Consider the following 13,408-nt stretch of genomic DNA (forward strand, 5'->3'; position numbering starts at 1 on the left):
CCCCCACCAGACAGGGATGTCCATCGATTGGTGTTCCCCGCCGTGGGGCCTCAGCATGCTGGTGTCTACAAGAGTGTCATCGCCAACAAGCTGGGCAAAGCTGCCTGCTATGCCCACCTGTATGTCACAGGTGAGGCAAGCACCTTCGTGGTCAGTGGCATGCACAGCCTGGCCGCTGGCACTACCCGGGGGCTCAGGGCCTCCACACCAGCTCCCTTCCCCTCCATCCCCTGGAGGCCCCCCAGCCTTGCCCTTGCCCCTGCGGCAGAGCCCCCAGGCCCTAGCCTCCTGCCCTGAGGCTCGAAGATCCTGCTGGGCTGTGGGGCCCTTGGACCCAGCAGACGATGGACCTGTGGCTTTCAGATGTGGTTCCAGGCCCTCCAGATGGCGCCCCGCAGGTGGTGGCTGTGACTGGGAGGATGGTCACACTCACATGGAACCCCCCCAGGAGTCTGGACATGGCCATCGGTGGGTCAGGGCTGCACAGGGCCGTAGTTGGGAAAGGGGTTTAGACAGGGCAGGCTCAGACAGGGCACCATGGCGACCAGGCCCCAGAAGCAGATGGGGAGGGGCAGGAGCTGAGGGAGTGCTGGCAGGAACGGCTTTGCCTGTCTTCTCTCCATGGTGGATGGAGCTCTCCCTCTGGGTCAGGAGAGGAGGCACAGGGCACCGCTACATTCCCCTTCCATCCTCAGAGGGACAAGGTGCCTGGGTCAGGACTCGCACATGCCTTCCCCTCCTCTTGTCCAGGATCTCCACCCACTCTGCCTCAGTTTCCCTACCTCAGGTTCCCTACCTCAGGAATTGGAGTTCAAGTCCAGCCCCATCTGTGCCTGTAACTGATACCGTGTTGGCTCTAAACTTGCCAGGGAAGTAGTTGGGCCAGAGCAGATGGAGGGACAGGCAGGAAGCAACAGCAGAGACTGAGGCACATCCTCAGGGAAGACTAATGAGGAGTTCTAGGGTCCCAGGCCAGGGGGATGGGGAGGGGTGCCGCTCCTGCAACACCAGCCTCCAGTAGCTCCTCTCCCACCAGACCCGGACTCCCTGACGTACACAGTGCAGCACCAGGTACTGGGCTCAGACCAGTGGACGGCACTAGCCACAGGCCTGCGGGAGCCAGGGTGGGCGGCCACAGGGCTGCGTAAGGGGGTCCAGCACATCTTCCGGGTCCTCAGCACCACTGTCAAGAGCAGCAGCAAGCCCTCACCCCCTTCTGAGCCTGTGCAGCTGCTGGAGCATGGTGAGCTGGGGGTGCTCCTGTCGGGTGGGGGTGGGAGCTGCTGGGATGGGGAACGGGGTCCTGTGGTGGAGGCTGGGGCTGGCCTGGATATGGGAACTGGCAGGAGCAGCCTGGCTGGGTGGGACCTGGGCCCATCCATGCACTCTTCTCCCTCCTGCAAGCAGCAGGGCACGGGGGCCAAAGCTCAGGCTTTGGGATCAGGCCTGCTGGGGTCCAGCCCACAACCCCAGCTTTGCCACTCCCTGGCTGTGTTCCCTGGGCAAATCGCTAAACCTCTCTGAGTTTTAGCTTCCCCGTCTGTAAACATGGAGCTCAAGTACTGATTAGGAGTGTTAAAGGAGTAGTGGGTGCTGAGGACACAGCATCAAGCCCAGCACAGAGCCTGCGCTCTCCTCCTCCCAGGCCCACCCCTGGAGGAGGCCCCTGCCATCCTGGACAAACCGGACACCGTGTATGTGGTGGAGGGACAGCCTGCCAGCGTCACCGTCACATTCAACCATGTGGAGGCCCAGGTCGTCTGGAGGAGGTGAGCCCTTTCCCACATGTGGCATCCCAGGTCTGGCCCTGCCTGGCCAGAATTCCCGGGGGCAAGATCCCAGGTGACTTCCCTGTCATGTGTCCCTTAGCTGCCGAGGGGCCCTCCTAGAGGCACGGGCAGGTGTGTACGAGCTGAGCCAGCCAGATGACGACCAGTACTGTCTTCGGATCTGCCGGGTGAGCCGCCGGGACATGGGGGCCCTCACCTGCACTGCCCGCAACCGTCACGGCACGCAGACCTGCTCGGTCACATTGGAGTTGGCAGGTGGGTGACAGCGGGCCTTCTTCCTAGCCTCCTTCCAAGGCCCAAAGCTCTCTCTCCACACCCCAGCTACACAACCCACCGGCCACTGCTGCAGATCCAAACCATTGTCCTTCTGTCAGGCCTGTCCATGTCATGGTTACACAAACACCATACTAGTAACCATGACAACAATCTATTGGCCAGGCACGGTGGCTCACTCCTGTAATCCCAGCACTTTGGGAGGCTGAGGTGGGTGGAGCACCTGAGGTCAGGAGTTTGAGACTAGCCTGGCCAAAATGATGAAACCCTGTCTCTATTAAAAAATGCAAAAATTGGCTGGGCGCGGTGGCTCACGCCTGTAATCCCAGCACTTTGGGAGGCCGAGGCGGGTGGATCACGAGGTCAAGAGATCGAGACCATCCTGGCCAACATGGTGAAACCCCGTCTCTACTAAAACTACAAAAAATTAGCTGGGCATGGTGGCGCATGCCTGTAATCCCAGCTACTCAGAAGGCTGAGGCAGGAGAATTGCCTGAACCCAGGAGGTGGAGGTTGCGGTGAGCCGAGATCGCGCCATTGCACTCCAGCCTGGGTAACAAGAGCGAAACTCCGTCTAAAAAAAAAAAAATGCAAAAATTAGCTGGGCACGGTGGCGGGTGCCTGCAGTCCAGCTACTCGGGAGGCTGAGGCAGGAGAATCACTTGAACCTGGGAGGCAGAGGTTGCAGTGAGCCAAGAACATGCCATTGCACTCCAGACTAGGCAACAAGAGTGCAAACCCATCTCAAAAAAAAAAAAAAATTATTGAGCCTAGTGTGTGCCAGTCTTCAGTACTAAGCACTTTACATGTATTGCCTCATTTAATGTTTACATCAACCTTGTGAGATGGGGTTGGTTACTATCCTCATTTTACAGATGAGGAGACTGAGGCTGAGGCTCAAAGAGCATGCTAAGAGTAACTGGCCCAAATTCACAGAATCTAATAAGTACAGGAGCTGGGTTCAGGTGTGGATGCCTGACTCCTAGCTCCTGTGTTAAACACGACAGGAAATAGTATTTCACATATAACAAACATGGGAAGACCAAGGTGATTTTTAAAGAAGCCCATGAACACATCTTATCACCAGACTTCCAGCCCTGGGGATGCTGGCCGCCTTTTGGCACAAGCCTATTTGACAGAGCCTCCCAATGTTTACAGCAAGGATTTTTTTTTTTTTTTTTTTTTTTTTGTCGCCCACACCATCTCAGCTCACTGCAACCTCCACCTCCCAAGTTCGAGTGATTCTCGTGCCTCAGCCTCCCAAATAGCTGGGACTATAGGCACACACAACCATGCCCAGCTAATTTTTGTATTTTTAGTAGAGATGGGGTTTTGCTGTGTTGGCCAGGCTGGTCTCGAACTCCTGGCCTCAAGTACTCAGTCCACCTCGGCTTCCCAAAGTGCTGGGATTATAGGTGTGAGCCAATGTGCGGGGCCTTAGGATTCTTTTTATAATTTCTCCTTTAAAGATGTAGTCTTTTAAACCTAATGCATTAGGTAGAACTATTTGATTTTCTAGTTTGTTAATTAACCCTAGGCATATGTAACTGCCACTCAGAACTCCTGATCAACATGGGCTAAACAGGGTTACCTGCTGAGTAAATACAATTCCAACGGAAAGCAAAGAAACTGACATTTTACTTAGCGTAGGCAATCTTATCGTGGGTAAATGGACATTTTCTGGTGCTTTCAAAAAACCATCGAAACTCACTTGAAACTTTCCAATGCTTTGACCTTCAGTGACTGCCCCCACCACTTCCCAGCCCTTGGGGGCCAGGATTCCTAGAGGGGAGGGGAGGTGAAGTGGAAGAGAAGTGACCATAGGGTGTGTAATGAAGAGACAGGGAACCCTTCTGGCCAGGCTGTGAAGGTGGCCAGAGGGGCTGGGCACTCTTTTAAGTGTCTCTGTCCTTGCCTGCCCTGCCCCTAACACTCTCTACTCAGTCACTTTACTTCTTGACAATTCATCTTCAGGACTCACCTTTCTTCCCAGATATAGGAGGACCCCTGGGATTTGGGGAGGCCCTGGCCCTGAAAAGCCTGCAGCACAGCTTAGCTGGAACAGTGACTGATGGAGACTATGTCCCAGCCGGCCACAGCTCAAATGGAGCTGGGGTTTGCACTGACACCTGTATTCCACTAGACCCTACCCCATCACACCCAGGCAGGGCAAGTGGAGGGGTGGCCCCCTTCCTCCACGTCAACCCCACTGCAGTGTCTCCCCCACCCCCAGGATGGCCTCCCGCGTTGTCTGTGTGCCTGTGAAGGGTGGGGGTCCACACCCGGCCACCGCCTTCCCAGGTGCCTGACTCATCCTGCTCCTCCTCAAGCTGAGATGTTCAGACATGCTGGGGTGGGGGTGGGGGCTGGCTGGGAACACCTGGAAGTCACAGCTTCCTTTGCAAAGCACATTGCAATATGTATTTAATTCCATCATGAGAATTAGAAGCTGCTTTACCAGGAAATCATATGACCACGTGACATGTACGGAGTAGGAAATCACAGCCACATGTGGGAGATAGTCCATTTCGACAGGGTTTGGTTAATATTTGGGGGTTACTTGTTTGTTCATCTTGCCATTTTCCACGTGCTATTAATAGAAGGCCCTCTAAACTTTTTTCAACGATTCAGAGAAGAAACTTCAAGATAGAGGCAATGCCATCCATGAGCCTAATTCGGGGTCACAGACTGGGCCACCTGCAGGGGCCAAATTCAGGTAGTAGTCAGAAGCCAGCGGGTGGCCCTGTGAAGAAGGGCAGCCACCCACAGGGGGCAGCATTGAGCCGCTCATCGCCTGAGGATTCCTGCTGCAGTGAGGGGAGCGCCTCAGGATGGCCAGTCCTAATTTTTCAAGACAGGCAGGAAATCCAGATTTCTTTTGTGTGTGAAAAGCTCCTAATTTCAGAGCTGCCAAATGAATATTGAGGGTCAAACAAAGCAAGCCTGCACGTTGTGCCAGGTTTCCTGAGATTTGGAGAACATCACGTTTGGATTTACGGGAGCGGGGCCTGCTTGGTCCACGCGGGGAACTGTTGTCCCAGTTGGTGGGGGTGTGGCTTGATGGGACCCGGGGGTCTAGCGTTCTGACAGAGCCAGTCACTGACAGCGGATTTGGGGAGGGGCTGAGGAGGCAGGGTAAAGCCAACCCCCTGCCCCCTTCCTTCCCACCCTTATCCCCGTGTGTTTCAGAGGCCCCTCGATTTGAGTCCATCATGGAAGACGTGGAGGTGGGGGCCGGGGAAACTGCTCGCTTTGCGGTGGTGGTGGAGGGAAAACCACTGCCGGACATCATGTGGTACAAGGTCAGAGGGTGCTGCTGGCTGAGCCTGGGGGAGGGAGGAGAGGCTCCCTGGGTGTGTGGGAGGGTCCTGGGAGGCCTTAGGAGGGCGGAGCCTAGGCAGAGGCGTGGTTAGGAGGTGGAAGCAGGAGGCAGGGCACTGCTTAGCTGAGGGGTGCAGGGCTTTCTGTGGGAGACAAGGGAGGATCTGATTCTGGGTCCTGGGGACAGATGCCTTGCCCAGAGTAGCAGATGAGGGCGGGGCCTGGTGCAGCGGCTCTTGGCCCCAAGGTAGAGGTGAGGCCAGGCCCAGGCTGGAGGTGACACCAAACTCTGCAGGATGAGGTGCTACTGACCGAGAGCAGCCATGTGAGCTTCGTGTACGAGGAGAATGAGTGCTCCCTGGTGGTGCTCAGCACAGGGACCCAGGACGGAGGCGTCTACACCTGCACTGCCCGGAACCTGGCGGGCGAGGTCTCCTGCAAAGCAGAGTTGGCTGTGCATTCAGGTGGGCAGGAGTTCCAGGGAATGATAAAGCACCCACCCCTGGAATCCAACGTGACCCCCGCTCTGCCCAGGAAGCAGCCAGCCCTGGACTCCCAGCCACCACATCCCCAGCCCAGCACCCGGCCTCTGGCCCCCAACATTCTTGCACCTCTTCTGCCTCCTTCCTCTGTCCGCCTGTCCCAGTCTCTGGCCTGCTTGCTTTCTTCCCCTCCCACCTAACACCAGGACATCTCTGCCCCAGCTCAAACAGCTATGGAGGTCGAGGGGGTCAGGGAGGATGAGGAGCAACGAGGAAGGAGACTCAGCGACTTTTATGACATTCACCAGGAGATCGGCAGGTGTGGGGCTAGGAGCGCAGCCAGTGGGGGACAAGAGAGGCTGCTGGGTCTGAGGGTTGGGAGGGATGGAGAGGGCCGCAGCGATGGCTGATCCCTGACCCCCCTCCCTGTGTCAACCAGGGGTGCCTTCTCCTACCTTCGGCGCGTGGTGGAGCGTAGCTCCGGCCTGGAGTTTGCGGCCAAGTTCATCCCCAGCCAGGCCAAGCCAAAGGCATCAGCCCGTCGGGAGGCCCAGCTCCTAGCCAGGCTCCAGCATGACTGTGTCCTCTACTTCCATGAGGCCTTCGAGAGGCGCCGGGGACTGGTCATTGTCACGGAGCTGTATCCTGGGACAGGCTGGGGGCTGGGGGGACCCATGCCTAAATGACTGGTCCTTGTGACATCCAATAGGCAACAGTTACACAGTTTTACAGTTTACAAAGTAGCCCCATTGACAACTGGGAGGAATACGTCTGGAGACTTCTGTGAAAACCAACAGTTTTAAGTTCATGGTTAGCTTAGATTTATATAGCATTTAATGTGTGCCTGGCAGCATTCTAAGAGTTTTACAAATATTAACCTATTAATTCCTCATATATTCCTATCTCCTAGAATTTTATTATTAGCTTGTATTATCCCCATTTTACAGATGAAGAGACAGGCATGGAGAGGTTAAGTAACTTGCGCAAGGTCACAGCTAGTATGTGGCCTAGGCTTTTCATCATGAAATGCAGTATCATGCGTCTGCATATTTGAAGTGACCCCGTTTCAGATCAATACTTGGCTTTATTTGGAGGCTGTTTTCATAAAGAACAGATTTTACCCTTTCATGAAGGCTGTGGTTAAGCAAAGGCACATGGTGGTAAGGATGCTGGGTGGTCCGTCGTCACCCCAGTAGCAGGGTGCCCGGAACCTGCACATGAGCCTGCTGCCTGCAGTGTTTGAAATCAAACCTCAGCAAAATGACAAATTATTCCATGTCATGGACCTTCTAGGCCATTCTCAAATAGAGTCAAGAAGTTCCATCCACTGTCAACAAAATTCTGCTGTAATTTGATCCCTATAAATGCTTTACAGGGTGGGCAGGAGAGGAGACTTTAGCCCCGTTTTACTCCTGGGAGAACTAGGCTCAGAGAGGTGAAGTGACTTGCCTGAGTTCCCATAGCCAGTGGGAATTCAGCAGGGGTGTCCCACCTGTGCCCTCAGAGGACAGGAGGCGGGGAGGAGGGAACACATGGGGGAGAGAAGGGGCAGCCTCTGACTAGTATCAGACCTTCTGTAAGGGGAAGGAGAACTGCGTGCTGAGCTGGGACCCGCCTGAGCTCTGGGGTGGGCCAGGCAGTTGGCTCTGGGCACTGTTCTCCTTGATCTGGGATTTAGCTGCACAGAGGAGCTGCTGGAGCGAATGGCCAGGAAACCCACCGTGTGTGAGTCTGAGGTGAGGGCAGCGGGTGGCAGGGGCCAGGTTGGGCACCAGCCTTCACCCACCAGAGCTTTGAGAATCAACAAATGGGCCTGAAGCCAGGGGTGGGGGTGGAGGTGGAGAGCACTGTTAGGCAGCCAGCAGAGTCCCCATTCAATGAGACCAGATCCCCATCTATTTGGGACTTGCACCGTTCTCTGTAAGTCTCAACAAACCCACCCCGGCTCCTAGCTGTTGTTTCCCATTCTTCATCACATAAACATCCCCCCAACATTTCTCCTGGAAGGAACCCCACCTAGATTTTATTGATCTCACTGCAGTCCTGCCATGTTGGGCTGTACATGTTGTGCACAGCACAATTCTACTTATTACCGTGTAAATGGCTCCTCCCTATAACTGTGCTGTCCCCTCCAGTGCACATGATAGCCTTGGATCTTTGCAACCCCAAATCTGTGTTTCAACCCCTTCCACGAGCCATCTGAAGGCTACTTCCCAGGCACAGCCTGACCTCTTGCCGCCCTGGAGGTGATCAGACATACACCACCCTACCCCCACAGACTTTGGGCCCCCTATTTCCACAGATCCGGGCCTATATGCGGCAGGTGCTAGAGGGAATCCACTACCTGCACCAGAGCCACGTGCTACACCTCGATGTCAAGGTGAGGTGTGGACTGAAGAGCAGACAGCCCCTGTGGGAGCCACGAGGTGGAGCGTCCTCCCGTGTTCATTCGGCCGCCACTCCTCGCCTTGTGTCTTCCAGCCTGAGAACCTGCTGGTGTGGGACGGTGCCACGGGTGAAGAGCAGGTGCGGATCTGTGACTTTGGGAATGCTCAGGAGCTGACTCCAGGAGAGCCCCAGTACTGCCAGTATGGCACACCTGAGTTTGTGGCCCCCGAGATTGTCAACCAGAGCCCTGTGTCTGGAGTCACTGACATCTGGTAAGGCTGGCATGCTGGGCTGGGTGGGCCTCGCAGCTGCCCTTGGGGCTGCACTGGGGACATGCTTACTGGCAGGGAGACTTACCAAGCCTGGAGTCCTTCTGACAGTGGGCCGGTGGTGTTGCTTGCAGGGCCTCCTGCCCATGTGACTCCTTGCCCCTCATGAGTCAAGGATGCCCCTCTCTCTCAAGGCCTCAGCTCTGTTAGTCCCTGACTCCTTGTCTCCCCTGGAAGCTGGGCCTTCCCCTTAGCAGCCAGCATGCCTCCTCCAGTGGGGCCGGCATGGTCCCATCGGTCCCCAGACTTCTCTGGGCATCCTGGGCCAGCCCTGCCATGACCCTGGACTTCTCCAGGCCTATCTGGACCTGTGGGTTCAGAGTCCTCCCCAAAGAAACCTCTCCTGTGCCCATTGTCCATGCCACTGTTCCCAGGGAGCTTACAGCTCACTCAGCTCAGCAGTAGCAGAGAACTGCTCCCTTCCAGTCAAAGGTGGGCGGTCCCCTAACCATCAATCTCCTTTCCTCACAGGCCCGTGGGCGTTGTTGCCTTCCTCTGGTAAGGACCCTCTGCAGCGTCCCAGCAGTCTCCTGGCAGGCCACCCCTAACCTTTGCAGGGCTGCAGCCCACCCCTTGTCTTCCACACCCCCACTCCTTCTTACACTGCAAGGGGCCTCATGTGCATAAAGGTGGACACCCTGGTCTGGATGCCCATGTTCTGCCTGCCCCCATGCCCCTCTGTAAGAGGTGGGCACCCTGGATGGAGAGAGCCAAGTGCAGGCTCAGGGCCATGGAATGGAGCTCAGGGTGGGCACATCCCCTTGGCACTTCACTCATAGAGAGGCCACACTGGAGGAGGGATGGAACAGGTCCTCTAAAGCAGAGGCCACTAGCCCCCACCTCCCTGCCCATCAGGAGGCTAGGGAGGGGACAGGGTGGGAGAGAGTCTGCAGCCTTGCCTCTTGCCCAGATTTGCTCAGCCTCTGTCATCCTCACAACCCCAAAGCCTCTGCCTGTCCCCAGCCCTATGCCCCCATAGGCGTTCCCCTTTGTCCCTGGTTGCCCCTCATAACAGCCCTCTTCACCCCTGCAGTCTGACGGGAATCTCCCCGTTTGTTGGAGAAAATGATCGGACAACATTGATGAACATCCGAAACTACAATGTGGCCTTCGAAGAGACCACATTCCTGAGCCTAAGCAGGGAGGCCCGTGGCTTCCTCATCAAAGTGCTGGTGCAGGACCGGCTGTGAGTACGAGGCCCTGGGAGCCACCCCCCCGCCCCCCGCAGAGCTGCCCTCATGCCACCCGCCTTCTCCTCCCAAACTCCTGCTTCCAACTCCTTAGGAGCCCTGTTTGCTCAGTTATTGACTGACCGGATGACTGAATGATAAATCCCTTCTTAATCCTCATTCACTCACAGGAGGCCGACCGCAGAGGAGACCCTAGAACATCCTTGGTTCAAAGTGAGTCTAGTCTGCAAAGTGGTGGCACAAAAGGTGGAGGGAGAGAGAATGTTACAAATGGCTCCATTTATTGAGTACCTACTGTGTGCAGTAACCACCTTAGGCATTATATATACATATGACCTATTAGCATCACAATAGCTTTGCAAAGGTGCATATCATTAGTTCCATTTTGATGACAAGGAAACAGGCTCATATCAGTGATGGAGTTGGGGATATCCTGGACTCCAGGGCACATATCTGGACCTCCCCATCCTGGGTGTCCTTGGTGGAGTTCTCCCTCATGCTTGAGACCAGACCCTGGTCTTCCTGACTCCTGCGTGTCCATCTCTGTCCTGCACTGGCCCCAAACACTAGGGCTGGGGTTGACCAGGCTGGCTCAGCCCCTCGGTTATGAGCTCCATGTGGGCAGGTTCTTGGTTCTCACTCATTCATCTTCAAACCCCAGTGCCTCAGGACACAGTGCCAGGCATTGATGGGGTCTCAGGGATTTGCGGGGGGTGGGGGGCAGGGATTCAGCAATTGAGTCCAGAAAGAACACCTGAATAAACTGTTCGTGGAAGGTTGTGCTGGGTCATTTGAAGGCTGAGGTCACTCTGGTGTCAGGAGTTGAATTAAGAGCATCCTTTCTCAGACCAGAAATGAGCTCCGGAAGAGAGAGCCTGGGTGGGTGGCTGAGGGAAGCAGCTGTCTTGGTCTGGACCACCAGGCTCCAGATGTCTGGGGTGCTGGCCCTACATGGAAACAGAGGGGAGCCGGGGAGCCAGGGATCAGGTAAGGGGCCTAAGAGCACAGGCCTCCCAAGGCAGCTGGTTTACCAGGACGGGAGCCCTGGTGGATGTTAAGAAGCCTACCCCTGGGAGTCCCCGGTTTCTTGCTGCTCCCTGCGGGGCTCAGGGGATTTGTCCTGAGGTGTGCACCTTGGCTATAGGTGTTGTCCTGAAAGACCCAAGGGGAAGGGGATCCCCAGGAGCCTAGACTCAGTGCTGCCCAATCCACTACCTCCCCCCACCCCGCCTCATGGACTTTGTCTCTCTGTTGCCAAACCTGGAGGTCTAGGTTGACAGCTTTCCCTCAAGCCCTCTTTCCTGGCTTTGCAGACTCAGGCAAAGGGTGCAGAGGTGAGCACGGATCACCTGAAGCTCTTCCTCTCCCGGCGGAGGTGGCAGGTGAGTGTGGCAGGCCGGCCTCTGTGCTTTCCACCTTGCTGCCTTCCCCCTCCCGTGGGCCTTCCTCTCCTGCTACTGTCTTCCTGCTTTCACTGGCTCCATGCCCAGCTTCCTGCCTGTTCCCTGACCCTCTGCATGCTCAGGCCTCTTCCTCAGGGATGAGGTGGGCCTGGAAGGGGGGGAACAATCCTGCCCCAGGGGTCCCTCGGGTCTGACTCCAGTACTCTGTCTCCAGCGCTCCCAGATCAGCTACAAATGCCACCTGGTGCTGCGCCCCATCCCTGAGCTGCTGCGAGCTCCCCCAGAGCGGGTGTGGGTGACCATGCCCAGAAGGCCACCCCCCAGCGGGGGGCTCTCGTCCTCCTCAGATTCTGAAGAGGAAGAGCTGGAAGAGCTGCCCTCGGTGCCCCGCCCACTGCAGCCTGAGTTCTCAGGCTCCCGGGTGTCCCTCACGGACATTCCCACTGAGGATGAGGCCCTGGGAACCCCAGAGGCTGGGGCTGCCACCCCCATGGACTGGCAGGAGCAGGGAAGGGCTCCCTCTCAGGACCAGGAGGCTCCCAGCCCAGAGGATCTCCCCTCCCCAGGCCAGGAGCCCGAAGCTGGGGCCAGCCCCAAGCGGGGAGAGCTCCGCAGGGGCAGCTCAGCTGAGAGCGCCCTGCCCCGGGCCGGGCCGCGGGAGCCGGGCCGGGGCCTGCACAAGGCGGCCTCTGTGGAGCTGCCGCAGCGCCGGAGCCCCAGCCCGGGAGCCACCCGCCTGGCCCGGGGAGGCCTGGGTGAGGGTGAGTACGCCCAGAGGCTGCAGGCCCTGCGCCAGCGGCTGCTGCGGGGAGGCCCCGAGGATGGCAAGGTCAGCGGCCTCAGGGGTCCCCTGCTGGAGAGCCTGGGGGGTCGTGCCCGGGATCCCCGGATGGCACGAGCTGCCTCCAGCGAGGCAGCGCCCCACCACCAGCCCCCACTCGAGAATCGGGGCCTGCAAAAGAGCAGCAGCTTCTCTCAGGGTGAGGCGGAGCCCCGGGGCCGGCACCGCCGCGCGGGGGCGCCCCTTGAGATCCCCGTGGCCAGGCTTGGGGCCCGCAGGCTACAGGAGTCTCCTTCCCTGTCCGCCCTCAGCGAGGCCCAACCCTCCAGCCCTGCGCGGCCCATTGCCCCCAAACCTAGTGCCCCTAAACCTAGTTCCCCTAAGTCTGCAGAGCCTTCTGCCACCACACGTAGTGATGCTCTGCAGCCCCCCGCACCCCAGCCTGCCCAAGACAAGGCCCCAGAGCCCAGGCCAGAACAAGTCCGAGCCTCCAAGCCTGCACCACCCCCTGAGGCCCTGCAAACCCTAGCGCTGCCCCTGACGCCCTATGCCCAGATCATGCAGTCACTCCAGCTGTCGGGCCATGCCCAGGCCCCCCAGCAGAGCCCTGCCATGCCGCCTTTAGAGCCCAAGCCCCACGCTGCTGTCTTCGCCAGGGTGGCCTCCCCACCTCCGGGAGCCCCGGAGAAGCGCGTGCCCTCAGCCGGGGCGCCCCCGATGCTAGCCGAGAAAGCCCGGGTTCCCACAGTGCCCCCCAGGCCAGGCAGCAGTCTCAGCAGCAGCATCGAGAACCTGGAGTCGGAGGCCGTGTTCGAGGCCAAGTACAAGCGCAGCCGCGAGTCGCCCCTGTCTCGGGGGCTGCGGCTGCTGAGCCGCTCGCGCTCGGAGGAGCGCGGCCCCTTCCGCGGGGCCGAGGAGGAGGATGGCATATACCGGCCCAGCCCGGCGGGGACCCCGCTGGAGCTGGTGCGACGGACCGAGCGCTCGCGCTCGGTGCAGGACCTCAGGGCGGTCGGGGAGCCGGGCCTCGTCCGCCGCCTCTCGCTGTCACTGTCCCAGCGGCTACGGCGGACCCCTCCCGCGCAGCGCCACCCGGCCTGGGAGGCCCGCGGCGGGGACGGAGAGAGCTCGGAGGGCGGGAGCTCGGCGCGGGGCTCCCCGGTGCTGGCGATGCGCAGGCGGCTGAGCTCCACCCTGGAGCGGCTGTCGAGCCGGTTGCAGCGCAGCGGCAGCAGCGAGGACTCGGGGGGCGCCTCGGGCCGCAGCACGCCGCTGTTCGGACGGCTTCGCAGGGCCACGTCGGAGGGCGAGAGTCTGCGGCGCCTCGGCCTTCCGCACAACCAGTTGGCCGCCCAGGCCGGCGCCACCACGCCTTCCGCCGAGTCCCTGGGCTCCGAGGCCAGCGCCACGTCGGGATCCTCAGGTGAGGAGGGGCAGGGCTAGGGCAGCAG

At 58.6% G+C, this 13,408-nt stretch overlaps 1 protein-coding gene across 18 annotated transcripts in view; it reads left to right on the plus strand.

Annotated features, from left to right (window-relative positions):
* SPEG (striated muscle enriched protein kinase) overlaps window positions 1-13,408 on the plus strand; it is a 60,797-nt gene that overhangs the window by 38,656 nt on the left and 8,733 nt on the right. For 15 of the 18 annotated variants that reach the window (XM_017535252.2, XM_017535255.2, XM_017535253.2 and 12 more), the window contains 17 exons: window positions 11-130; window positions 364-468; window positions 1,037-1,243; window positions 1,646-1,769; window positions 1,870-2,045; window positions 5,253-5,365; window positions 5,680-5,848; window positions 6,089-6,185; window positions 6,306-6,506; window positions 7,545-7,602; window positions 8,169-8,246; window positions 8,348-8,526; window positions 9,055-9,081; window positions 9,617-9,769; window positions 9,944-9,986; window positions 11,087-11,155; window positions 11,391-13,380. In XM_017535252.2, the coding sequence (XP_017390741.1) occupies window positions 11-130; window positions 364-468; window positions 1,037-1,243; window positions 1,646-1,769; window positions 1,870-2,045; window positions 5,253-5,365; window positions 5,680-5,848; window positions 6,089-6,185; window positions 6,306-6,506; window positions 7,545-7,602; window positions 8,169-8,246; window positions 8,348-8,526; window positions 9,055-9,081; window positions 9,617-9,769; window positions 9,944-9,986; window positions 11,087-11,155; window positions 11,391-13,380 (3,909 nt within the window). Of the gene's footprint in view, window positions 1-10; window positions 131-363; window positions 469-1,036; window positions 1,244-1,645; window positions 1,770-1,869; window positions 2,046-4,509; window positions 4,585-5,252; window positions 5,366-5,679; window positions 5,849-6,072; window positions 6,186-6,305; window positions 6,507-7,544; window positions 7,603-8,168; window positions 8,247-8,347; window positions 8,527-9,054; window positions 9,082-9,616; window positions 9,770-9,943; window positions 9,987-11,086; window positions 11,156-11,390; window positions 13,381-13,408 lie in introns of those variants that run through there. The other 3 variants (XM_037740881.1, XR_005201360.1, XM_017535263.2) reach the window with 3 other exon arrangements.

The sequence above is a fragment of the Cebus imitator genome, unplaced genomic scaffold, assembly GCF_001604975.1.
Source record: "Cebus imitator isolate Cc_AM_T3 unplaced genomic scaffold, Cebus_imitator-1.0 Scaffold91, whole genome shotgun sequence".
Classification (NCBI taxonomy): Eukaryota; Metazoa; Chordata; class Mammalia; order Primates; family Cebidae; genus Cebus; species Cebus imitator.